This window comes from Trachurus trachurus (assembly GCF_905171665.1).
Source record: "Trachurus trachurus genome assembly, chromosome: 16".
Classification (NCBI taxonomy): domain Eukaryota; kingdom Metazoa; phylum Chordata; class Actinopteri; order Carangiformes; family Carangidae; genus Trachurus; species Trachurus trachurus.
Window position 1 is genome coordinate 9713066 of NC_139902.1, and position 27098 is coordinate 9740163.

At 42.6% G+C, this 27098-nt stretch overlaps 1 protein-coding gene across 3 annotated transcripts; it reads left to right on the top strand.

The window, feature by feature from the left end:
- fhl3a (four and a half LIM domains 3a) lies at nucleotides 1-27098 on the top strand. Of its 3 annotated transcripts, none has more exons than XM_083989858.1 (6): nucleotides 1-217; nucleotides 20902-21074; nucleotides 22526-22718; nucleotides 24922-25091; nucleotides 25269-25455; nucleotides 25620-27098. In XM_083989858.1, exons 2-6 carry the CDS (start codon nucleotides 20919-20921, stop codon nucleotides 25769-25771), a joined length of 858 nt encoding a protein of 285 aa, XP_083845984.1. In that variant the 5' UTR covers nucleotides 1-217; nucleotides 20902-20918; the 3' UTR covers nucleotides 25772-27098. The 3 variants fall into 3 exon arrangements, with proteins under 3 accessions (XP_083845984.1, XP_083845985.1, XP_083845986.1); XM_083989859.1 differs by having other exon boundaries at nucleotides 22526-22706; XM_083989860.1 differs by having other exon boundaries at nucleotides 22526-22700.

The following is a 27098-nucleotide window of genomic DNA, read 5'->3' on the forward strand; positions in this document are numbered from 1 at the left end:
AGCTGCATCACTCTTCGCCCGCAGAGGTTTGCCTACAGTCAGAAGTAACAAAAAGTTTTACAGCTGGCGGGCGACGCTCCTGAGCCGCCGGAGTAGCGACCTGCAAACTGATCCCAGTCCTGATCTGAGCGAGAGAGAGACTGCTGACGGAGAGAGGGAGGCGGGCTGCCGCTGTCAAGTTGCTAAAGGTGTCTCCAGGCTTCAGACAATACTCCTGGTAGGACTTTTTTTCTTTTCTTTTTTAAATAGCTACATAGGCTACCTTGACTTTTGTTCGTGTTAAGCTCTAGTGGAGCTCCACAGAACAATGAATGAAAAAAAGAAAAAACTGTTTCCAGAGTTTGTTAAAAGTTAAGATTTTACATCCCTATGTCATTAAAGCATACCATGGCATAAAGCAAAGAGACTTCAATGAGAAGAGATGTCAGAAAGAAATCTGTTAACTTTGAACTGACTCTAGTCAGTAGTAGTCTAGTAAAACAGTGTGAATCCATGATTAATGGAAATGACAGTGTGTGGGGGGAAAGCTGTCTCAGACCAGAGTTGGCCAGAATCAGAAACAAATCATATTGAGGCTTGATCATTATTTAGCCTATATGATTGTTATAATAATTATTTCTTCAATACAGCCCAATTAGTCGTATTAGGCTGTAGTTTACACAGAAATTATGATTGTATTGTGCAAAAATGTTGCTCTCTAGTAAAAAACCTTTGAGGGTAAAGATGAAAGCAGGCGTGGGCTTGACAGCATGACAAGCCTTAATACTTCACACCTTAGTCAAACACGCTGCCTGGAGAGAAGCCTGCAAAGTAAAATCCTGACAAAAGAGGAACCACTTCCTGTGACAAGTGAGGAGGGGGTGGGGGGCAGGGAGTCTGGATATTTTCTGTCAACCTGTGTGTTTTTCTGCTTTCCTTTGATCATGCCTTTTCACTGTCACTCAAATCACAGTCTCACACCTGCACCCATGTCCCTCTGTTATTACAATGTGCACCCACACACATACAGTAAGGCAGAAAAAAAACAACTAAATAAACATCCCTTCAGCGAAAGAGCAGACCCTATTGGAGCGTGTGACCCACTGAACTGTGTGGAGGGAGGATTAAAGAGCTACAGTTGTGTGACAGAAGCTCCCAGCTGAGCAGTGTGTGAAGGCCTCAGAGAGCAAAAGTCCCGCAGGCTAAACTTGTCTTTTCTTCGGCGGCAGGAAGTGGGACATGGCAGTGTGCGTCTGGGAAGGGTGTGTCTCTGCTGCAGCCTCTGGGGTTGTTTTGGGTGTACATCATGGCTTGACATTGCGTAGTAGTAGTGTCATCCTCATGGCACGGGTTTGGTGTTTCACCTGTTGTGTCATCTGGGCACAGTTGGGAGCGGTGGGAAAGTAAAATGTTGGATCTTGCCAACGGGGAAGAATTGCTCAAGATCACACCTGTTCCTTTGTGAATGTTTCACCTGTTGGTTTTGATACTAGTGCAGAGCTGCTTTTCGGCCTAGTGGACTGTTCACATGTTTTTTCTTGGTTCTAAATGAAAGAACCTTTTTTGTAATGACACCATTATCGTGTACTTTAAGGAAAGTGTAAGATGGTTTGATTTAGATTAAGCTATCTTTCGGCCATTTGAGCACAGTGGAAACAAGCTGTAAACAACACAACTCAGCAAACAGTTGCTAATACATCCGATAATGGAGTAACACTGGAATAAAGTTGTGTCTCTGGTAACCCACAAGAGTCAGTGTAAAACTCACTCCCCTTGTTGCTATTTTTATTATCTCCATTAACTCCAGAGGAAACTAATCTGGCTCTGTAGCTGCTAAATTCTCCACTGTGTTCCTCAGCTAGTTGCCAACTTCTTCTGTCTGCTGTTTGATGCTGGGCAGGTCGTCCGCAGCGAGCAGGCTTATCTGAAATTTGTTTCCGAAAACGACTTCCTACCGCTGCTGCTGGAAACGACAGTGATGAATGTGATCACAGGGAATTAAAAGAAAGAGAAAAAAAATTGAAGATGAGGGCTGGAAGGGGAAGCTGCAGTTGTGTGATAACTTTCACATTACACAGAATCACTTGATCTGTTGAAATATTGACTAGTGGAACTTACGTAATCATAAACCACATCTCTAACTCCATTTACTCTCCCAAATAGTAAGTAGCTAAATACATAGGCAGATTTACAACAAGGATGAGAATCTGAAAATGTCTTTTATATGGTAAAACAGCTTGGTTCCTTTGGATGTCATAGCTGTGACTAAAACTTTGGCTTGAGTAGTACAGATCTGATGTCAGGCAACAGCGCAGTTCATTCCAGCAACTCTCTCTTCTCTCTGTTGCTGCAGAAATTACACCTTGGAGGAATTTGGTGTCTGAGGCGTCCTGCTGGGCTCCCTCTACTGACAGGTTTTTTTTTTTTTTTTTTTGCACCAACTGTTTGCCACAGTGCAAAAAATAATCCCCCTAGCAGCCAAAAGCCAGTCATTTTGGCCCAATTAGCATCTGTGAAGTTTGCCTTGTCAGAGCCCACGGGCTGTGTAATGTATTTGTTTGCTTTCTTCCTCTTCCTGTCTCCCTCTCTGTTTCATTGACCATGGTCACATTCTTCAGAGGTCTCAGTGTTTTCCAAAGGTTAGCCCCGCGTGGTGGTTGGACCCAGGCCAGTTCTAAACTACAGTCTGACTGCAAACTAAATGACTTGGACTGGTTGCGGCTGGTTTTATGGGTTGGCATCGTTTGAAACCATGCCAACGATAATGATGGAGAATCGGCGGTCAAGTGGTTGCAGGTGGTTAGGGAGCAGAATTTAGATTTGTGTTGTGTAGTGAGTGGTTCACATTCTACAGCTGTCTGTCCTTCCATGTCTCAGTTGACACTGGACACTGTGGAGGGACACTAGTTGTGTTGATATTGTTTGCATTTCTCTCTATGAGGCTGCATTTGAGCAGCAGGTTTTCATGCTGACTTCCACTGATGATTTTTCGAACCTGATGGGCTTTCTCTCACCTGCTCCTTTCAAACACATTTGGTCAAAGCACATCTGAAGGATTCAGGTTGTGTACCTAATCATCGACTGCTTGTTCATTTCCTTTTTGTATTTCGGTGTCTAGATTTTTGTGAAAAGTTTTTACAGTCTGAACATTCCAGTGCAGCTATTAGGCTGCATACCTTGTTTTCTTATTCATGTGGTTCCAAGCAGGATTAAAAAAAATGCAACCCAATCCAGCTTTTAGCTGTTCAGACTGATTAAAATAACATCACATCTGTGTTACATGTGAGACCAAAAAAGGGAAATTGGAACCCTTTCTGCTTTGGTACTAAGAAAACCTGTCTGGCGCACAACCCTCCTGCCCGTCTCGGTGAAACAACATCGGACATCTTGAAGGTTTGTCTGTATATTTTCCTCACAATTCCGATGTTCTCTTTCGTTTCTTGTACGTGCGGCTCCACATCCTTCGCCTCCGTAGTCAGCTCCCTCTTCAATAGGCTGTGGGGGCGCGTGGCTGGCAGCAGGAGTGCGTCTGCATTCCCTGAGTGGGGGGAAGTGACCTCAGGTTTCCTGCGAGGGGATGGCCAGGTGCTGTGGTGTTATTGTGAGGGGTGCAAGACTTCCTCCATGGATGCTTTGTTGGTAAACGTCTGAAACTTGATCCTTAGAGCTAGGGCCCCTGTGGGAGGTAATATGCCCCCCCCCCCCCCCCCCCCCCAAACACACACACACAATGCAGTCATCCTGATTCGCGCTCCTTCCCTCTCCTCTCTCTTTCTCTCATTGCTACAGCCTTAAGTTCACTCCATTTGAGTTTTTATTTAAAGAGAATATAGGCATTATATAGGCAACAGAGGGGTGTTAAAGGTAACTGACTCTGTGCTAATGGGGTAATTACATTCCTTTAGGGGTGCAATTACAGGCCTATACCCACTACTTACCTGCTACTTTCAAAGCAAATGCTGTTTTCAAAGGAAATACCAAATTGTTAGCACAGGATTGCAGATCCCCTCTGACACTCACTACTTTAATACAAACTAATTATAGATTCTGAAAGAATATGTTTGCCTCAGTTTACCTTTCACCTGCTCTGCTCCATCGTGCATCTGTTATATTAATTATACACTCTACTAATGATGCCCCTTGTACCTTATCAGTATTTCCTTTACACTTCCCTACATGAACCAGATGTTGTTTGGGTGCACGAATCCTGTCGATTCACTGCTGCATCATCATGTTATGAACCTGCGCTGAAGAAATGTGTGAGTCACACCATGACTGTTTCCCTGCACCCTCGCCTTAAGGGAGGAGGCTGAGCGTCATGCTTCGACAGACGTGTATGGCATGTACTGCTCACAGGACGTGATGAAAGGAATGCTATGATGAAAAACGCAAAGCGGTTACCAACTCCTCCATCATGTACCGAGCCTGCCTCGGTTTGTCTCTGGGATCCCAGATAAACCTGTCTGTGTTTCCTTAAAACTCCCTCACCTCTACAGTTCGTTGCCAATCTTGCCAAAGTGCGTGCAAACCCTTCTCCAGAATTGCTCAACATTAATCTTTTGCTCAATACAGTGGCACCCATAAAAGATAATATCATGGGAATAGACAGTACAGTTATGCAAAGGGAATAAATGTCATAAAAGTTAATAAATAAGCGGGACAGCTGGGTATATTTTGTCAGCAAACTGGCCTCGGAAACCAACTAAGCAACTCACATCAAGCAGCAGGGTGAGGACTGAGAGGGAAGCACGCATTTAAAGTCTGTGGACAAATTGCAGTGGTTTTTATACAACCGGTAATGCGATGTGTATTATAAATTCATATAACTAATGGTTATGTTGGGCTGTGGCTAATGGCTAAATCATAGGATAACCAATGTTTAATGGAGCCACTTGGGGAGAAGAATGTTGGGTGAAGAGAATTTCTGCAGCACATGAGGTAATAAGATGTTATTTCATTCTTATAGATCTCTGCTGAGAGAAATGAGAAAGTAACGAGGCCAGCTAAGGCTTACACTTCGTACTGTGACACCGCATCTTCATATCTGGGATCAGACAGTGATCTTCGGCTGTTATTGAATGAATCACTGGGCAACTGACCTGCAATTATCATGGCTTTCCATCAGAAGTGGATTCTTATTAAATTTCTGTATGTGTTACTTATTGTAGAATTTAATTCTAAATCTTTGATACTGACTGACACCCCAACCTATCTTGGTATCTTTGAATCAAGACTGGAGAACTTGAGAAAATCAGCCATGGTGTGCGTTAGACCGCAGTAATCTAACAGCAATGGTCTGCCTACACAGAACTGACAGAGTGGTTTTATTTCAGTGGGAGCAACAATGTCGTCACCCTTCCCATTGGATGTTCTTGCACACTGGCTTAATTTGGCAATAATTTGAGCCCATGTGGCACACAGTCTTTAACCACACAGTGATACACAGCAGGCCTCAAACAAGGCAGCAATGCCCGAGGCTCAAAATGTCACCTTTCAAAACAGTGAAGACCCCGGAGAGAGCTGGTCGTTAACCAAGTATTTCCCCACAACAACATGCGAGCAGGATTCTGCCCCTCACAGCAGATGTCTTGAAGAGCTAATGAAGCCTTGGCTCTGTGAACGTGTGTTGTTTGTTCCACCACTACTGTATCCCAACCTCCGCCCCCCTACTGTTGTGGTAGTTGTGTCTTTATATGGCTAGTAACTTCAGTTTGCCACAATGCCAAGTGCATTAGTGTTGATTGCTTCCCAAACACTTAATAGGGTAGGCTCCCACATCTGTAAAGAATGAATCCAGACTGTGACATCATGGCAGAGGAAGTGCAGTCATGAGAGTGTGGGTGTATGGTAAGGTGTTGGTGTTGTGTGCACGCACATTTCTATTCAGATGTGCACAAATGTTCCCTGTGTTGCACAATCGCTGTCTTCCAGGGATGAAGCAGAAGGACCGGCTTGTTGGACAGCATGGAAAGCTGTTACTTGTTCAGATTAGATGTGTATTATCTTGTCTCTGATAAATACAAGAGTGTTTATTTGGAGTGCAGCTGTGAGTGAGAGCATTCCCCTTGCTGAAAGTAAACACTGTTAAAATGCCTGCTCGGCATGATGAAACTAGCAAGCGATCAAGAATGTGACTCCTAACCCAGAATCTCTTACACCATCTCTGTCTCATCATCTTTTTTTTTTCTGCCCACTAGTATTTACAAGCACACACACACATACACACTTTGTCGTACCCTCTTACTTTTGTGTCTATGGCTCTGTTGCAGAGACAATAGTCTCCACAGAGGAGACAGGCTGAGGCAAGCCAGACTCTCTACATACACTGAGGTGTGGGTTTATGTCAGTCACTGGTTTGTACATTAAACTGTGTACACCAATTGTGCCCATTTCAAAATGCACAGAAGTGTGCGCTTGGCACTGCTCGGGTACACTTTGGCTTTAATTTGTAAAGCTGTCAAAGTCACACTGAATAGGAGCAGGAGTTGAGCAGGATGTTTCTTGGCCTCCTTTGCTTCCCTGTCTTGTCTCACCTTCATGGGATACTGACCGCCAGCCCTCGTACGGTGCCTTGGAGGAGCCATAAATGGCAGAAAGTGTCCTTGGTGTGGCTATAAAAGGACGTCAACTCCTCGATGAGGGGATGATGGTAATTTACAACAGGGAAAAGTAACAGAGTGAGCTAAGGCGGGATTTCTTGGCTGAGAAACAGAACGAAAGGATGTGATGGAGGCGAGAGGAGTGGTCTGAGCGCAACATTATTGCCCGCGGGCGCGTCTGTCAACGGGCTGTCACAGAAAGGCGTAATCGCGGATAAATGCAAATCCTCACTGTGTATAGTTTTCTCAGCATGCACCACCTCTACATCTCGGAAGAGTTTCTATCAGAGCGCAGAAATTCCAGCGACTATTTGCCCTTATCACAACAAATGTACACAAGAGAAAGAACATGTTGTGACTCCCCTGAAGCATCCGGCGTCAGCGCTCACTCACTTTGTGTAATTAAAGTTCTTGAAACTGTTGCACTGATACCATTGTAGTGAAACACTGCTTTGTTTGACAGCGCGTTCACAACTGGCAGGTCGTATTGAGCGCAGGATGTTTGTAGTAATCCGACGTAACTCAGAGTGCAGAGTGTTTAAATTCAACACAATTACCAAATGATTCACAGACCTCCAGTACCAGAAAAAAATACTATTGCTTTGCCTACTTGACTCCTGTTTAGTATAATAAATTATTACTTGTGTCTTTTCACTTCACTACAATATGTACTTCTTGGCTCCGTTTGCATATTTCTACTATCTGAGCAGCAAAACATGGTCTTACTCCACACAGAAACTCTGCTCTATTTAACTTATTGAAGCTCTAAACAGTCACAAATCCAGCAAGCATTACATTTTAATAGCTTTGGATTTCTTTTTTTAAATATACAGTATGTTCTTTTATTATTATCATATGTTCTTTTATTATTATCAGTCCTGTAATATTGCTGCTGTCTGAATGAGCTGTCATCACAGTTCACAGAGATTACAAAAACACATGCATAATAATCACAGCTATATTTAGACACAAACCCTACGCAAATCGTAGCCATATAGAGCTTCTGTCTCTCCACCACAGCTGAAAAAGCAAAGATGGGCACACGCAAGAGCGCTTACTGCCGTGCATGTGGTATAGCAATAGGCTACATGTACAGATGGTACAGTGAAGTGGAAGAACAGTGACTTGGTGTTCTTTTGTAACAATTTCATTTCATTTGATGGGGAAAAAATTACAGATGTCTGGACCTCATTGTCATCAATGGTAGCTCTAGCTGTATGAAGAAGTATATATTTTTGTGTGTGTGTGGAAAAGTCTTTTTATTCTGCCATTCGAAACTCTTTTATCGTGTGGAACATCACTGAAGAAACCATAGTAATATGACTATGGCAGTCATAAGTCCACGGTCAGGTGCTGACTTCACTTCTTGCAGGGAACCGTAACAGTGGTGTCCTGCGTCTTATCTGAGCATTAAGAGGCACTGTGTAGTTATCTGTAGTAAATTTGCCTGGAAATGAAGCCATCTCTGTGATGCTGGGAGAAATGATGTGACAGATACAGACCCCCATTACAACCAGCAGCTTGATGTAGCGCATAGGTCTCGGGCATTCAGCCAAACCACCTACACTGATGGAGCTTGACCACATTTGCAGCAGCAAAGTGCAAATGCAACACATCCCTGCCACCAGTCTACATATAGGCTGCAATACACATGGACTTGAACTACTATGCGCTGACACAACAGAAAGCATAATCAGTTTAAACAGGCGGCCTCCCGCTCACCATACCATTAAAAAGATTTTCAGACTGACCAGATGCACTCATAAGAGATATTGTGATCTCATAAGGAAAAGAGAATTCCAATTTTGTGAAATTCTAATGCCCAACATTAATTAAAACCAGCTCAGATGCAAGAAACTCATTAAGACCAGACAGAGTTTTTCCCACCTCACCCAAACACTGCTAAAGAAGTTGTACATTGTGTTTACTTCATTCCTCTCAAAAGTCTGGCAAACATCACTAAGTTGTTTTCTCCTTTACTTTTCCTGAGGTCCACCATACGTTTGCAATTCCGTCCATGCTTTAATGGGCCTAAACATTCAGCTTCAAACAGAACCACATCCAGTGTTGGCAATGGAAATTAGATCAATGGGTAAAATGGGGGCCAGACGGTGAGCAAAGCACAGCAGAGGGCCAATGACACAAGCACCATGACTTCACTGTGGAAGTATTCACCCCCCCGCCCTTAAAAACCCCCATCCCTCATCCCGTTGCACGCTTTCTCAACACTGGTGAGTGGAAACTGTTTAAGGTTTAATGATTGCTGGAGAAAGAGGGGAAGAAAAAGTGTCCCATAGTATGAGAAGTCATGCATAAAGACGATCATTAGTCATACCACGTCATGCTTGTGGTAGTCGGTCAGGGGAGCATTATTGTGCCTCTGCACAGCACCCTGTGTGAATTTGTGCCATGCAGCTTTTAACCTTCATCTACTTGCGCCAGTGGATTCTGTGAGTCTAATAATAAAGGCAGAGCTGTATATCCCTTTAATTTACACGATGGGTGACATACATTTACACTTCGTTTGATGGATGAAGGGGCCGTGGAGCCACGGCGAGAACCTGGTGCCTGTGTGTCAGCTATCATCTCAGTATGTATGTGTGTCTGTTTTGTGTTCACCGCCGTTCTCACACCCCTCGAAGCCAAGAATACCGCTGTATGTAAAAAAAAAAAAAAAAAAGAATAGCAGGGTAAAAGCAGAATGAGGTCGAACAAGAGTCGGACGAGAGTAGTGGTTAATAGATTGAAAGCGATAGGCAGGTCTGCTTGGGGAAGCAACATAATTCAACCTCGCTATCAGTGTTTACCAAAGCACCTGTTTTCACGTCTTCTCTGCATTTAACAGCTGCAGCTGGGACTTTGCATTTTATCACCGATAATGAGTTAGGTGGAGAAGATGAATAGAGTTTTGCATGGCTGCATGATAAAGAGATCCCAGTATGTGACGCTGTGAGATAAGGACCTGACGGATTGCAGCTCTCTTCTGGCAAAGTCGAGAAACTAGTTATAGGATTTCTGAACTCACAGCTTTTCCCAGGACTTTAATGAACCGTAGATAAATACACAGAGATCCATTGTCTACCAACAGGAGTTCTGCTGTTTGATACCAGGGCTAATCAGTTTTTGGGGAGTTTTACATCTACCAATCCTAGGTCGCTACAGCCAAATTCAATTATGGTGGCAGCGTGCGTGGTTGCAAAAGCTGGAAAACACGAAGGACTAGTAACGCACAAAGGCACAAGGTTTGAACCTGGACTGAAGGACAGCAAAGAGGAGGAGATAAGGGTAGGTGGGTGTGCGGCTGGGGGACGTGCAGAGGTGAGGGTGGAGGCAGTCCTGGATACATGGCAGCATGATTTATGGACACCTTTGAAGTGAGCTCATTCCATCCACACGGCCTGCCTGCTGCATTACAGAGCTGGGACATTCTCCTGGCGGTACGGCGAGGGGGGATAAATTACCCTTAGGTCACCAACCTCCACTAGTGTACCACTCACATACTCACTTCCTGGTTTTGCACCAATTCGTCAGTGTGTGTATGTGTTTGGTTTCCAGCAAAAGAAAAAAAAAGAAGCCTCCAACCAGGGCATCTGATGAACACGAGACTCACCCCACAGTCATCTATTTGTAGGTCAAAGCAACAGGGAGAATGACAAAGCGGAGAAGGAGGTGGTCCCTCTCTGGGATCATAGAAATTGGGTCAAGAGAGATATGTTCCTATACAGAGCTAGTTTTCAATTTCGCCTCATTGTGCAGAATTATCAGGGAAATTTATAGTATCTGCAGTTGAGTCTGGATGGAAACTGATTTTTAATCATTATTTTCAGTTTAAAGCTCTCTCCGCAGTAGTCTCTAGTAATGATAACGTCACTGTCTGACTACGTAAAGCTTCCATCTTCGGTGAGGAGTGAGGACTAAAGAGGGTGGCTTGGCAGGAGTAAGTCCCAGTTTGTCATTCTAGTTTGAATTCATCATCCACTCGATGTGTTTGGATTGTTATTACCCGGATCTTACCACTCTGTTTGAAACTCATTTCCTAAATACGTCAAATTGTTTGATCTTATCAGCTTCATTTATGTGAGCAAGAAAGCAGGGGGTTGTGAATATGAGCAGTAATTGCACTCGACGGGAAGTCCCCACAAAGAGACTTAAACAAACTGCTGGAGTGTGTATGCAGCTGCTCGCCGTGTCTGCCCTTCCTGCACAAGTCACCCATTGTCCCCCAGTTGGGCTGCTGTGTTTATTTTTTTGTTTGATTTCTCTATCTACCCTCAGCTTTGTGTGTTCATGGGTGTGTGTGTGTGTGTGTGTGTGTGTGTGTGTGTGTGTGTGTGTGTGTGTGTGTGTGTGTGTGTGTTTGTGTGTGCATGCATAATACTGTGGGAGTGTGCCTGTTAATGCACGTGGCTGCAGGTGTGTTTGGCTCTCTGGGACTTTGTCCGTCTGCAAGACTGCATCGGTATGTTTAGACATAATACGCCTGTTTTTCATTGTGACTGTGTGTTTGCAAATGTGTGCGACCGTCTCTCTGAGAAGTCCCAGAGATCTCTCTGTTTGGGGTAACAGGAAGAAGCACAGCGTGTGTGCACACTGACTTGGAATTGTTGTTAATCCCATATTGGTGAAAGGGATCATTGCCCAGTAGGAAATGAACCCATGTTTGGTTCTCACAGTAAATATCAGAGTAAAGGAAGAAGACATTATGCTTTTATTACAGGAAAGTGATGCACAGGGATGTTTCAGAGTTCAACCATTACTGTCACTTCTATTTTTAGATCTTTGGTTATATGCCGTGGAATTTTACAATGTTTTACAACAGCGCAGTTGAGAATGCACAAAAAATAATATGCGTTTAAAATTGCAAATTTACTCGAAGCAAGTTTCTGACCTGATTTCATCCATGTGCAACGCAGGCTCTGTTCTAGAAATAGTCAGGAAGTCTAAAGTCATCGACATGATCTAAGTTTAGGATGTACGAGTGTGATTACTTTTCATTTTCCTGATGGGTTCGGTATGTTTTTGTGGCACAACACATCAGTTTTCATTTTGCCAGAGCACCCTAAATAAAACACCGGGGTTGTGCCCTCAGTCAGCGCCGCACAGGATGAAACAAGAGCACAACGTCACCACCAAGAGGTTTATGGTCTAGTGGAATGAGGGCACTGTTTACATGTTGCCATGGAGAAGGGAAGGGAAAAAATGGCTGGATATACTGGAAATGACTTCTAAGTTATCCATCCCAGTCGTTTCACATTTGGCAGGAACCGCTCTGTTTTCTGAGCCAATGCTTTTTTTTTTGCTTTTTTTTTCTTCCTTCATATGAACCCGTCTTCTCGGGGTTACAGAGTCAAAGAGGGAGAGGTGAGGTGAGTTTTTTGGTGTGTTGCGGTTGTGGGAGATAATTTGTGCAGCTGTCGTTAAGAATGTGGATTGCTCTTACTGCTTACAATGTATAACAGCCATTAAGGCCATATACGCACAGTGATTGGAAACACCCACCTGCTTATAAAAACATGCAGTTTAATATTAATGTCAGGGTTGTATGTTTTTCTTTTTAATTTTTAAAAAGAAGAAAACGCCTTCTTGTCTGGGCATTAACCTCAGGGTCAGGTGCCATCACTGCAGCCACGGGCCACAAGTCTGAATGAGTTATAAATAATTGCTTGCAGTTGTGGGTGTGTACTGCACAGTTGTGTGTGGCTGAGATTGCTGCGTGTGCAGTCTGTGAAACCTAAGCCCAGCTCCTTGATGTCCTGGCTAGTTGTGCTGACTCAGCAACATGAGGAGACCACCTGGGACTGACCAGCGGCCTGCAGGAGCCACTTTTGGGGTTTTTTTGGTTCACACATAACCTTGGTGCTCAATACCAGTGGGTTGGTTAGTAACAGCCATGAAGCTACAGGACGTAAATCAGGGCATTTTTACGTCAAAATGATGATGCAGCTTTCACCATGGTTGCTTTAACAGCTGCTGTCATACTTTAGATAGTAATTTGAAACAGTGCAGGATCATAGTGTAAGCAGGATGAATTGAATTTGCATTTAACGTCCAAAGGTCATCAGCTGTGCTAAGACCTTCTAATACATTTGGCTGCATATTTTTTTTTGTTTTTGAGATTCATCTTAGCAGGAAATGAGACTGGCATTCCTTATTTTCCTGTTCCAAAGTAGGAGCACAAGGGCAACTGATAAAGACAACTGACAGTATTTGGGTTTATACCAAGGCCACAAAGCCATTCAACACACATTTCTAGTACAAAGTTTAACAATGAGCACATAGTCATAGCAGGAAGAGAAAAAGGGGAAACACATGACAAATTTTTATATCATATCGAATAGGGTCAAAGAGTCAAAGCATCCTCAAAATCCTCTGTCATCAGTTTTCATGCACTCCAACCTCACAACAACAGCTCAAAGGCTCATGCCTGAAATCCATATCAGGACCTGTGTAAATCAATGGAGGACAAACTGGCTCCTAAATCTTCTGGCCGCAACAGTTGAGAGCATTTTGTTTTGTTTATAAGACGTGGTCCAGTGGTAATTTTCCATTGTGATGACTTGCAAGGCCTTTGCTGTGTCTGCACAGACGCAGAGACACAGACATCAGATTATATTTTGGTTATTCCACTTAAGATATTGCATCAGAAAGTCACTTTTTCACTTCTCCCTCTCTTTTTCAGTTTCTCATGTGCACACAACATCCTCTCCTGGGGCTTGCAAAAACCTGGACTACCCAGCTTGCAAGATAAAAGTACTCAGACATCATGAGGCACACTTCTCAGTATGGTGAGATTTAGGCTGTGGTGCACCACACCTGGGTAGGATGTGAAAGGTATGGTGTTTTTCACATAAAATTCATTCATTCAAACAATCCCCAAGTCCATAGTCCTCAACAAAACAAAGCAGGTGACGAAATTGAGGTGTATGTCAGCTAAATAGGTCAGGGCTTTAAATTTCAAAGGGATGTCCTGTCCCCTGGATCCCAGGGCTGAGGATGAGAGGGAAGATGTGAAGATATCAGGATGGTGACTAAGATAGCCATTTTTGGGCACAAATCTGCCCCTGGGAAACTCTGCAGTTAAAGGGGTTCCTGGGATTAATGGCTGTGTTTGTTCTAAGAGAAATAATATACAGTGTCTCTCATATGGCCGCTCAGAGAGAACAACCCTTCTTGACTTATTTATTCTTAAAGTGGCCACACCAAAGCGCCCAGCGAGACCCCCAGAAAATGTAACTGTTACCCTGTGATATTTCAGCGCCTTCCTTGTGTTTCTTTTTACTATATACTGTATGCTTATCTTCGTGACAGCACACTTTTGTTCAGCAGGCGTCGACTTTCAGTCTTTTTGAGTACTGGCTATATATCGCACATTATTTGTAACTCCCATTGTTTCTACCTTCCGATCCTTTCACCACACTGTTTACCACCTCAAAGTGTATCCAAAGATCAGCTAGCACACTGTCAAGAATTCCTTTTTTTTTTTTTTTAGTTTGCTTTCAAGATTTGCTTTCTCATTTCTCACTCTAGCTCCAGTTTTCTCTCTGCCATCTAAACATTTACTGGCAAATACCAGCACAGAGAGAGAGAGAGAGAGAGAGAGAAAGACACCCTTTCTTGCATTCTCCAGGCAATGACTCTCTCAAACCTCCACTGGCACACAGGAGTTGACTGCATAGTTTCCCCAATGCAAACCAGATGTGAAGCACTAATGTATGGCAGCTTTTTTTTTTTTTTTTTTCAAAGGAAGACAAATGTAGGCCAAAAATGTAGTCTTTTGGCCATCCGCATAGAGTGATATAAAAATAAATTCAGATTCATTCCTGAGTTCCAAACTTTCCCTCACGGTGGTTGGGACAGTACTGTGTGATTTGGCGTAATTGCGATGTTATTGTTTGGTGTCAGTGGAGTATTGTGGAATATTGGGATTGAGACAGGAAGCGGATAGATGAGATGCGACATGCAGCATTTTGAGCCGAGCTTAAGGAGGTTCCATCGCCTGTGGAGTCTTTCCCTTTGCTAGCACGTCCTCAGGTCTCACTGTGCCAAGTAAGTGTCAGATCATGACAAATTTATGTTTTAAGTGTAACTAAACATAACATCAGCGGACGATGTGCTGTACTTTTGTTTATCTTTTGTACACAACATCACTATGTTGAATCCTTTTAATAATTGAGTCCACAAGGTTTGACTTACGGTCCTTTCAGGGCCAGCTGCTGCAGCTTTTCCCCTAATGCTGCAGTGTGCACCACGCAACAGATTCAAGGCTAATATTAAGAGACATCAAGTCATATCCCCCACACTTGCATGGTCATTAAAAGTTGCCAAGAAGGGACAAATTACAAAGGCCATGGTGACATTTGCTGCTGCAGGTAGTCATTTTCCTCCTTCATGTTTATGATGTCGGCTTTCATTTGAGCCCTCTGTCACCTCCCACTGCACACCAGCCGGTGTTTAAATGCTCAGGGACAATAACAGGTTAGTGTTCCAGTGTCTGGTCCTACAGCCTCTACTCTATCCTCAAGTCTGACCCAGGCTCCCACAGGAGGAGCAGTCTCAGGTGCCCCCACCCCTCCTCCCGCCCCTCCTACCACAACTCACTCACCGATGTTCTTCAAAGAAGCTCAGTGGATGAGGCTGTCCTCTGCAGCTTCCTGTGTAAAGGCTCGTGAGAATGTGGGTGGCCCAGATTCTGCTCTAATGGAAGACTCATACTGGAGCCACTGGTTGTTTACCAATAGCATCTTAGCAGTGGCTGAATGCAGACCCCATAGTATAAACTCTGATGACCGCAGATTGCCCAAAGCCTTAAATATCATGGTTGTGATTGCAGCCCTGGTTTTTCTGGTTAAGAATCAGTGTCAGAGCTACATAAATAACATAGTCTTTAACTACAATGGAATTGCATTGTACTGAATTGTTTGTTTGAATTCTTTCTTAACATTAGAATTAAAATGTTTTCTGCATTTCCATAGCCAGTGCTCGTAAGCTCGTTTAAATAAGCACATCTGTTTATGAATGGGCTTCAGCATTATCTCTCCTTCATGAGCAATTTCCTCCTCTTCCTGTGATAAGATTCATTGCCTCAGTGTGTCCTTTCGATCACTGGACTTCATTTATCTGATCCAGAGAAAGCCAGCAAGAACTACGCACCGAGGATTTGACTAATATGTAACAAATATATTTCAGGGTCCAACTCCCATGTTGTTTTATTGCAGCCTGAATGATTTTGTCCACTTTAGTCAACGCTCATGAAAACAATTAGTCATGTTGATGTATGTGGACAGAGTATGTGGATCTGGAAGCTTCTCCCAAAGGACCAGACCTCAGTTGCCAGTCCCTTCAAGAAAAACATGACTGTAATCCCTCTGACATTGTGTCATAAACACGAGTTGTGAACCATAAAAAAAGTATGTTGCAATTCATGCCTGTGCCTTGTTGCATTAGTCACCAAATGGAAAGTCTTCATGGGGCGCTGGGCTGAATATGATCAGATGACATTTCAATCAGGATCTTTTCAAGTGGCCACTGGACTGAGACAAATGATTTTTTTTTTCTGAAGTGTGTTTTTGACATTGTACTTTATTTTTGATACGCTCAACCAGGCCCTCAAATGATATACTTAAGTGTCCAGTGCTGTATTTTTTCCCCATCTCAAACCCAGCCAAGGAGCTTTACTGTGTCTGGAAGATGTCCAGGCACCAGACAGAGAGCAATGGGATGGTATGTGTTTATCCAAAAGCAGCCATTTCACTTTTCCTCTGATTTGATTTAAGACTTGTCATTGGTTTAAGATCCTGCTCCAGCATTCGTTTGCCTCTAAATGTCACCTTCCTCAGGTTTTTTTTCCCCTCTTTCTCTTTTTCTCGTTCCGTTCTTGTGTTTGATTTCTCCTCTGTTCCTCCATCACTCTCTCTGGGACCTGTATGAAAGGAAACAGTCATGTAGGCGACCTGCTTAACAGCACACTCCTTCCTCTGGTGTGTGAGTCTATTTGCTGCCAAAAGATCCAGACAGTTAAAGGTGATTGAGTGGCTTTTGTAGCCTCTACTTTTTTTTTAAGTAGATAAGACCTTACTATTCACAGTAAAATCCACACTTGTTAAAGTATCCACTTGGACATAAAAGCACACAAGTCACAATGGCCGTATAAACACTGGCCTAATAAATAGAGCAGTTGCTCTGGTAATGAAATGTTCTCTTTTTTCCGTCTGACTGTGTTGCTTGTAGACCTCATAGTAAAGCATATCACTACTTTTGTACAGTTCCCCACTTGGCAACAACCTAAACCATTTTAGAATCGTCTGCCAAGACATCATTGGCAGACTCTGATGCTATTTCCACCACCAGTCCCGTTGTGTTATCAGGATGGATACAGTTGCACCACTTCCGCTCTTGACTTTTTTTTTAGGATGGAGATATGACATTTCGACACTGACCCTGCAATTGTCTAACCACAAAATATTTTTTGTATTGTAAAGAGTAAAAAAATAGACTTATTTATTGTCCCTTATTGTCCCACACTGTGAAACCGTGATAAAAACAACAGCTGCTCCATTCCACTCAACATTCAGGGCTTTTAACATTTCAATTGAAATAGGGTTTCATGTCATTATGGCACTATTCATTTACAAAACTAAAAGGTGCACTGAAAAACCTTAGTGTCTGTGTGTCACTGTGGGGGGGACTGGAGAGCTTGCAGGTTGTGCCGACTGTTCATTTGGAGTCAACCAGAGCGTAAGCAAAGTTTGGGCTGGGGATTAACGGGCCTGCCTGTGGGAGTGGACTGGACAGGGTATCTGCTAGCCCTCCAGTAACCAACCATGACTATGTTGCCCAGCAACAGCATACAGTCTGCTTGTTTGCATTGGTCTGCTGCTCTGTGTTGTCTCACAACTGACCCTGAACTTCAACCCCCCTCCCCTTTTGTCAATCAGGACGGGTTGTGATGAATAGCAGAATGCAGCCTTGGCATTCCTCTACTATCTTATAACCGGATGTGTGACAACAAAACCAAAAGTCTAAGGAAGATCCAAGGTTCATCACATCCCACAGTGTTGAGGATGCGAATGGAATGAATAACATAGTGAGGATTTTGGTTTTCTTTCATCCTTAAAGAGAGGATACTGTGCCTTTTATGGCAATCTGCACATTGGAATTGGATATTTCTTTTGTGAAAGTAGATATTTCATCATGTTGATGCCACTTAACTACAAGGCCAAAATACAGGCGTGTCACAAACAGTAGGATTCAATTCATGCTCTGAAATCCCTGAGCACACACTGCTTATTTCATAGCAAAGTGACCATCTGTTTTGGAGATACCTTACTTTGAACAGACTGATGAGTTTCTGCAGGGCCTGACCCATATAGCTGCATTTCATATATATTTTCATCTCTCAGATGAGCTCCCTCTGGATCATTAAGGAGAATGGAATGCACTGTGGCCAGTATTAAACAATGATCCCTACTCTCTGCTGCAATAGTATCACTAACTCAGTGCAATATTTCTGGACCATTGTCCTGTGTGGAGACAGTGGTGATTTCCTTGAAGCCCACACTTTTCCCAGGGGTTAGAATTCAGTCACAGCTTTGGTATTTGGGAACGTTATTAACCCAGAGTGGGGCTTTTAGTCACTGGGTCCTGGGCAAGAAGGAGATGGAACTTTGCCGGGAAGCTAGTATATACAGTAGTAGATACAAAGCCCTGTGAGAACTGGCCTCTGGACTAGAGTTCACAGTGACCCAGATCCAAGTCTTCTCTTCTCTTCTCTTCTCTTCTCTTCTCTTCTCTTCTCTTCTCTTCTCTTCTCTTCTCTTCTCTTCTCTTCTCTTCTCTTCTCTTCTCTTCTCTTCTCTTCTCTTCTCTTCTCTCCCCGCCCCTCCCATCTGCTCTTTTCTTCTCCTCTCCTCTTCAATCTGGGATAGTCAGTTTTGGGTCAGCAGTTTTTACATGCAGTCACGTCTTAGTTCATCACTCCAGGGGTCAGTGCACTGACGTCATGCCCCTCTCTGCGAGAGCCCGTGCCATCAGGAGTTCATTCCAGGCTCTGTGACGGTTGTAACATGAAGTGAAGCTCCCTGAAATGGAAACACTACAAGACCTGGAAGTCAAAACAAGCTCCTCTTCTGATTGGTAAATGAAGACAAATGTATGTGTCTGGATTCAGTCTCATGTTATCACCTGGGCTTTAGTGAGCGTTCCCTTCTTTACAGTAATCTTATCTGACAGCTAGCAAACTAATTATTGTTTCACACACTGCCACACCTCACTGGAGAGGGGAGTCATCCAAGGCTGCGTTGGGCTGTAGCAGTGTGGAAGTAGTGGGTGTGTGATCGATACCAGGTACAGGGATGTTGGCTGGTTAAGACATCTGTGTTTAGATATTCATCATCTTGTCAAAGGACATACTGTATAAGTTGAGTGACCTACTTTCTGCAGCCTGTAAGTCGGTGGATATGTGGATAATACATATGAATTGTGGGAGGGCAATAAACAGCTGCCTGATTTGCTTTGGAAATTAAAGCTGACATCAGACGTCATAGCGCTGCCTTCCCAGCTTTATGAGTCATGCCTCGTCTCGTTCCCTTTTACCTGGCAAGCAAAGGCAGCACATACCTGCCTGGCACTGCAGATAACATTAAGGTCATCGTGCTCATTCTCAGCTCTATACTTTTGTTGATCTAATCTTTGACGTTGCGGTTCTGTGGGCTGATGGCTACAGTGCTGGAATCTTTCTGACGGATGGTGTGTCAAATGTACAGAAATGGAGTCTTGCAAGATCAGCACCTTACTGTACCGTACATTAAACAGGCCAACCGCAGCTGCTTATTCTGATATTTTGCCATAACCTCCAGATGGATACTATAATGTGAGACATCAGATACTTAAGATGTATCCATTCAGTCATTAGATAGAGAGATATGGCAGTCTGGTGATGCAAGCCAGTGTATACACATGGCTGCAGGACTGTCAAGCATTTACACTTTCTAATTTATGTCTTTAGGTCATTGAAGGGAGGCTGGTGTTGAACAGCTGGTGTGGTGGTGAACTTTCTCACCCCGGCTCATTAAGAGCTTTTGTCTTGCAAAGGGCTGAGACAGATGAAACATGAGAGTCCATTGGGACTAATGTTTTTTTTCATGATAGATCCTGTGTAATTTGGCTTCTTCTATGTTCCTTTTTGTGTCACCCTGAGATTTTGTATGAATGTGTGTGTGTGTGTGTGTGTGTGTTTTCCTGCTTTCTATATGCGTTGTATTCTTTTTGGATATGATAGGTGGATTTTACTGCATATAGTACATGTGAGTGTACTAAGGGTGTAACACAGGCAGCATGGGACACATTTGAAATGTGATTGATTATCATATCAGAGGTGACTATTATTATATATCGGTGGGAACCAACAGCCAGCAGCGCTCCCTGCCAGAGGGCTGTATCACTTATCACTGGGCTTTCCTCCAGCCATGCTGTAATGTTTTGGCAACCTGATATTGTTGCCATAATGCCCTCACAATATTATTCTGTCACTTTGTTGTGTGCTCAGTCATGATCAAGGGGCCTGTCGCACAGTGAAAACCATGTAGTGAGACTCCTGTATCTGTATAAGCATGTTGCTGCAGTTGCATCTTCAGGCTGAAAGGAATCCACTAGCGAGGGAGTCGTGTTCAAACAGCTTCTAGTGTCTGTGCTTTTGACACACACAAACACCCACAATGGGACTTTATGGGGTTTCTGTAACTGTTGGTGGTCGTAACTCAGACATAATGTATTGCTGCCTCATAAATATTTACAGGTGTGTATGATGCCCGGGCTTTTGCTTCCACTTCAGTCGTAAGGGAGGGTGCTCGGTTTGCGTTGGTGCTTTTAATCTGGAGGTTGCAGAGTCAAGGAGTTGACAGCGACAGGAAGGAGTTACTGAAAGAGAGAAAAAGTGACAGCTCCCTCTCTTGTCCCCTCCCTCTGCATCCACTGCACTTTCATCACACACCAATAAAAGTTAATAGGCATTTTTGCACTGCCTCTCATGGCTCTCTCTCTCTCTCTTTTCCTCTGTCTCTCTCTTCTTTCTTTTTCCACTTGCTCTCACTTGCACTGCATGCTTTGTTTGAGTTCAGGCTCATTGCTGGTACAAGCCAAAGTATTTACAACATAAATATTGGCAGTGAAAGTCTATACTGATGCCCAACTGCCTTACCAGAAAAGGTGTCCTCTTTTTTTTTAATGCACACCTCTTCCCTCTTGTTGTCTCTCTCCTCTTGTCCTTTCCTTCCCATGTGTTGGCATTTGTGTTTTAAAATGGTGTTGTCTTCTTTCTGTGTTGCAGATTTGCAGAAAACTACAATGGCTGACCGTTTTGACTGTGATAACTGCAAAGAATCCCTGTACGGCCGCAAGTACATTCAGTCAGATGACAGTCCCTACTGCATCCCCTGTTACGACAGCCTGTTCTCAAACACATGTGACGAGTGCAAAGAACTGATTGGCCATGATGCAAGGGTAAGGCATTCCTTTTGAAATGATGATTACACATGCAAGTACATGCAGAGTTTAAAAAAAAAAAGCTTTGATATCGATAAAAGATATATGTGTGGTTTACCAGAAAACATTTCAGTGTAGTTTTACATCTCCTCAAGCAACACCAGGTCAGTGAATCAATCAAAAGAGAAGCTCAGTGTGTTTTCTGAGCAAATCTTGCTCCCAAGGTGGGACAGTGGGTCCAGGTGCATGGGGCTTTGGGCATAGCTCAGAGTGGTGACTGTATTATTGTGACATCACAAAGTTAAGATGTCCTTACAGCTTGTTTTAATGCTCAGTTTCTGAATACAGGCTGTGTGTATTTATCTGTACTTTGAGCTTGTTTGTACTTTCACCGTATTAATGTAGAACCTAAAACCTGCTTTATAATTAAAAAATACATGGGAATGTCACTATACTATATGGAACCTTTAAAAGAAGAAAAAAATGGAAGATCTGGTAACATTCATTCTCTATTGGCTGGAATAAATCCCATGTATGACCTCAGCCTTTCCACAGTGTGAGCAACATATTAGCAGTTTAAACAAATCCAAAACACATCAAAAGATCTACACTTATAAGCTGTAAGCCATTTTTTATCATGTTTTGATGTGGCCTTGGATCACTTAAACAGAAGTTATGTCACGTTAATGAGGCATAATTCATGGTAAATGAGGCGTGTTCTATATATATTTTGTGTGGCAAGACACAGTAAAGGCTAATTTAATGTACAATTATACAGGCGATTTCCACCAAGTCTACAAAAGCTAACAGGCTAATTCTGGCAAAGACTGTAAAAGTGCAACATGGAGGGAACGTCTCCTCCTTCCCCACAATCAAATTAAAATTTAATCTTCCTTAAATGGAAAACACTAACTTGAAGTGGATCGTTTAAGACCGAAATTCACTCCTCAGTGGAGTTTACAGAATGGGCCATGCTACGGTGCTCACCAGTTTGCTTAGCTGAGGAGGCCTATGAGTTGTCAACACCCTCACGGGCAGTGAATAATAAATAAAGCCCAGCGTTTGCTTGGCTCAGTGCCTTGTAGACAATCATCTCACTCCCATTCTTGCAAAACCCTTTTAAACAGGAGCAAGCAAACAAGTACAATATGTTCATGTAACCACATACAGTACTTGTCACTGCGTAGGTATGCAGATATTATACTGTACGTGTCAGTTTGAACCCAGAACAATCCCACACTCCTCTGTGATCCTGTTAAAACCAGAAACCTTTGCTGCTCTTTATTTTCTTCCCTTCTTCCTCCAGGTTACTGCCATTCTAAAACCTTAAACGAAAGACAGAAGAGGATACAGTAGATGCTTTGGAGGAAATGCATGATAATTAACTGGATTACTTTTCAGTGATGTATTTGTAAGTGTATGAAATAACCTTCAGCATCCTTGTTTTCTGTTTTTTCTTTTGCCGGCAGGAGCTTTTTTATGAAGACCGACATTATCACGAGCACTGCTTCCGCTGTTTCCGCTGCGATCGCTCGCTGGCAGATGAACCCTTCACCAGCCAGGATGACGCGTTGCTCTGCAATGACTGCTACTGCAATGAGTTCTCCTCCAAGTGTGTCGCCTGCGACAAGATTGTGATGCCAGGTAAAGGTGGGAACGCAGGTATTAGGAGATACTCATGCACATGACTTGAGTATTTCTTTTTCTTTACATTTTTTCACATTTTCAGGATTTGTTTAATCTGTGGTCTGTGAATTACTATTTTGTAAAATTGTGTGGAATATTCTTTCAGTAAAGGCTTGCGAAGTGTGGTGCTGGCTAGACCATCACTATATAAAAAAAACCTAGTGGAAGACTTAGTGATTTCTTAAGTATCTTGCACAGAGTGCATTGACATTTTGACTTCACTCACCCGCAAAGCATTAGTCTCATTGTCCCTCATTTCATTTTCCATGTAGTATACAAATTCACATGTCAAGATATAAACGCAAATGGCTGGAAAATGATGACATGGCAAACTCCAGGAAACTGAGACAAATGAGAAGTATAAACTAACAGATCGAGGAGATAGAGCAAAGAAAGGAGTTTTAGAAAAAAGGAAGACTAGTAAAAAAAACGAGGGCCCATGGTCGAGCATCAGTCAGGGCTGGATATGACAGAGTAATTGCCAATCTGCTTCATTTGCTGTCTGCAAGCCAGATCCCCAGGGCTGGCAGGCTGCCAGCAGACTGATGATAACAAGCGATAAGCTAGTCGGTCGTTGTAGCAGCACACACAGCCCTCACAAAGCAGCAAATGTTTCCAAGAAAGGTGTAATTTCCCCCTCTATTTCTGCTGCAGGTAACCCTGTGTCTTCTTGTTGATTCACACATTTGTCTCCATATATAGCATTTAAAGCAAGTTGAACCCAAATGAGTCACCTTGTGTGGTTACGATGATTAAATTACAGTGATTCGATCAAAAAGACATCTTGCCATGAAGCCAGATTGGAATTTAAGTAGTGTGAGATAAACTTAGGAAGACCAGGACACTGCTGTGTTGCATGTCTGAAGAGTAAAAAGCTTCCTATAACAATAGAAAATTACAGTTATATCATTTGCCATCAAAGAAAAACATGTACACCATGAAAAGCAAACAGGAACTTATGTTTGTTTAATAACTGGATGATTAGCTGAAGTGGTTTATGTTGGGAACAAAAGGAGAGAATAAAGTTTATACCAAAGCTACAGTATGTAAGCGGGTTCTTGGTAAGCTGTTTGGTTAAAAAGCTTGGTCAGATGAGGCTGCTCCTGTTGCTGGAGGTAGTCATGCACATGCTGTATTGTTGCGCTCTCCCAGACAATGGTCCTGTTCTTTTGTCCCCCACTTTACCCTGTTGCAAAATCCTTTGGACACAGACAGCCGTTTAGTTCTTGCAACAGCGCACTGACTCTGACGCTCATTTGAGTTTCATCTCAGTTTCATTTTTGCCAAGAGAGAACAAGAGAGTGAAGAAAGAAAAGAGCAAGTGAGGAGATACAGTTTAAAGGAGTACACTGTATCTGGAAAAGTGGCTTAGAAATATTTAAAAGTGCAGACTGAGACTTAAATCAACTAGACAAAATCAATTAAATACTTTGTGAGCACTGTACAACTTCCATTGTGTGCAAAGCCTATTTTCTGTGAGGAGATTTTGTTTTCTCATGCTTGCAAAATTGTCACCAATAATTAGAAGTAGTTTGTAATGGATTTATGGAAGCTTATTCACATTTTATGTATTTGCTAAATACTCATACCTAAATGCTAAAATTGTCCTCTATGAGCCGGCGTATTTACCCTGAGCTTATGACCTGGAATGTTTTTGAAGGGGATTTTTGTGTTTTTGATTAGAGAACACCGCAGCACACAGCCTAAAGCAGTGAAACATTAGCAACCTGCAGACAGCAGAAGTACAAAATGTCAGCCCCACATAAACCACTGCGTCACCGTAGAATAAACCAACTAGTCACATAAAAAACTCAACAGCCAAGGGGCAGACGATGGATTAGTTGGGGACATGGAAGGGAAAAATGACATTACTCCTTTTCTTGTAAGGCCTGCCGCCAGTTTCCAGCAGTAGGAAAGAAGTATGGGGCCTGTGGTGTTATGATTTAAAATAAAATAAATCTTAGTGTAACAAAATGAGATTTATGTGCCTTCATGCAGTTCAAGTCTACTGTTTCATAGTTCAATAAAATTACCACCAAAAAATACCAAAATGGTCCTATGAAACTCAGTAAAAGATGCATTCTACACCAAACATTAAATCCCTCTGCTCTCATTCTTTCCATCCTTCTTTTTTCTGTTTCTGTCTCTGCCTCCTGTCATCCCTCCTTTTCTCTGATAGGTACGAGGAAGTTGGAGTACGCAGGCTCTACATGGCACGAGGGCTGTTTCATCTGTCACAGCTGTGAACAGCCCATTGGTTCCAAGTCCTTCATCCCTGACAAGGACGAGCACTATTGTGTGTCCTGCTACGAGGACAAGTTCGCTCCACGCTGCACACGCTGTAAAAAGGTCAGTTAAGTTTCCAAATAATGCAATAACTGTTAGTTGAATTCCCCCGGACACTCACATGAAACATGGTTAAAGGAGGCAGGCAAGCACATGGAGGATTAATCCTGGGTGTGTGTGTATGTGCATGGGGACAAGATTTTAGAAATGAACAGGATCTCCAACCTGTCTCGTTTTCAGACCCTGGCTAAAGGTGGTGTGACCTATCGCGATGAGCCGTGGCATAAGGAGTGTTTCGTGTGCACCAGCTGTAAGACGCAGCTGGCAGGTCAACACTTCACCTCCCGAGATGACAGCCCTTACTGCCTCAAGTGCTTTGGCAGTCTGTACTCCAAGAAGTGCGAGGCCTGCAGCAAACCCATCACAGGCAAGACCACATCATTGTGCTCTACTCGGATAAACTACTGAAGTACTATAAAATACTGTAAAAGACTGCCACACATTGGATTTTTTATTACTCAATATTTTGTTTTTTTTGTACAGATGAAACAAAAGTGGTCTAATCTTTGCCCCATTCTTTTTCTGTCCTAGGTTTTGGAGGAGGAAAGTACATCTCATTTGAGGATCGTCAGTGGCATCAGCCATGCTTCACCTGCTCCCAGTGCTCCGTGTCACTGGTGGGCGCAGGCTTCTTCCCTGACGGTGAAAGGATCCTGTGCCGCGACTGCCACACCAACCTATAGAGCACTCACAATATTCTCGCCCCTACCCTTGTCTTCCCTTTTTTTGTCAGCCTTTGTCACAGCATTTCAAGAACCCCAAGTCATTACCGAGGAAGGTATCACAGGCTAACAAATGCTGCCTCTCAGGTCATTTTTATACAAAAGACATCAGTTCCTTCCTTGTTTCCCCTGTCTGGATCAGATTTTCATCTGGGAGCTAGATCACAGAATCCTCTGTTGATGCTGCATTGTTTGCATGAACCACCACAAAGATTTCCTCTTTAACCAAAATGTTAATTATCATGTGAAACAAACTTTACAGAGTGCCTTAAGAATACGATTTCTTATATGTTATGCTCTATTAAACCAAAGAAACGCAAAATGCTAGTCACTTTGCAAAAAATTCCTTTGTATTTTATATAAGTAAGTTGCCACTTCAGGTAGAGGGCAGGCTCTGAAGAGAAGCCGCAGAACACTGATACAGTATAGAATATAAACCTTACAGTCTGTATTTTCAAAGTTACTGTTTTAATGCTCTTATAACTGCAGTTTTATGCATTTTGAATGTTGCTTTTTCCTCATGTGTCAGTTATATTTCTGTAATAGATGTCTTGCTTGATGCATCCTGAACAAGTTACTGTATATAATGAATTAGAAGGAGGTGTGACACTGTTGTATAAAGTGGCAAACAAATTAGACCAGTTAAAAATAAAACTGAAATGTGTGAGAAAGTAAAATCAAGAGGATTTTCTTTTAAAATGAGGCAGTTGGTTTATGATAGTCATGATCAATAAAGATATTTGCACTTTGGATAAGATATTTTCTTGTTACCATGTTATGTGCACATAAAAACACAGTTCAAAAACATGGCACAAGACACACATAAAAAACCTATTAATGTTTTGTATCTGCTTGTGGATCTTTGCAATGACATGTATTTTACATATTTTTTTCTCTGTCTTTTTCCTTTGTTGTAATGAATTTCCACTTTTGCTCAAAGAGCCAGCATTTATAACCCAAAAGAAGCTGAAATGAAATGCATTTCTGTCGTGTATTGCAGGAGTATGCATGTCTTCATCTGCCATGATTTGCCACAGTAATTATTTTGTTAATGTTAACACAGTTAGTGTTTGTTTTTCATTGTTAGTTTTTAACTTGTATGTGAAAAATTCTAAAACAAACAAAAAAAACTATATTTCATTTTTTCAGCTTTGATGCTGGTGAGTCAGAGTTGGCAAATACACATTGTTAGATGGTAACTAGGCCATCAAAGTGATAACAGTATGAACTTCATGAAAGAAAAGATGATAATTGATGATTAAATGATTAAATGCTAGTCTTATTTGTG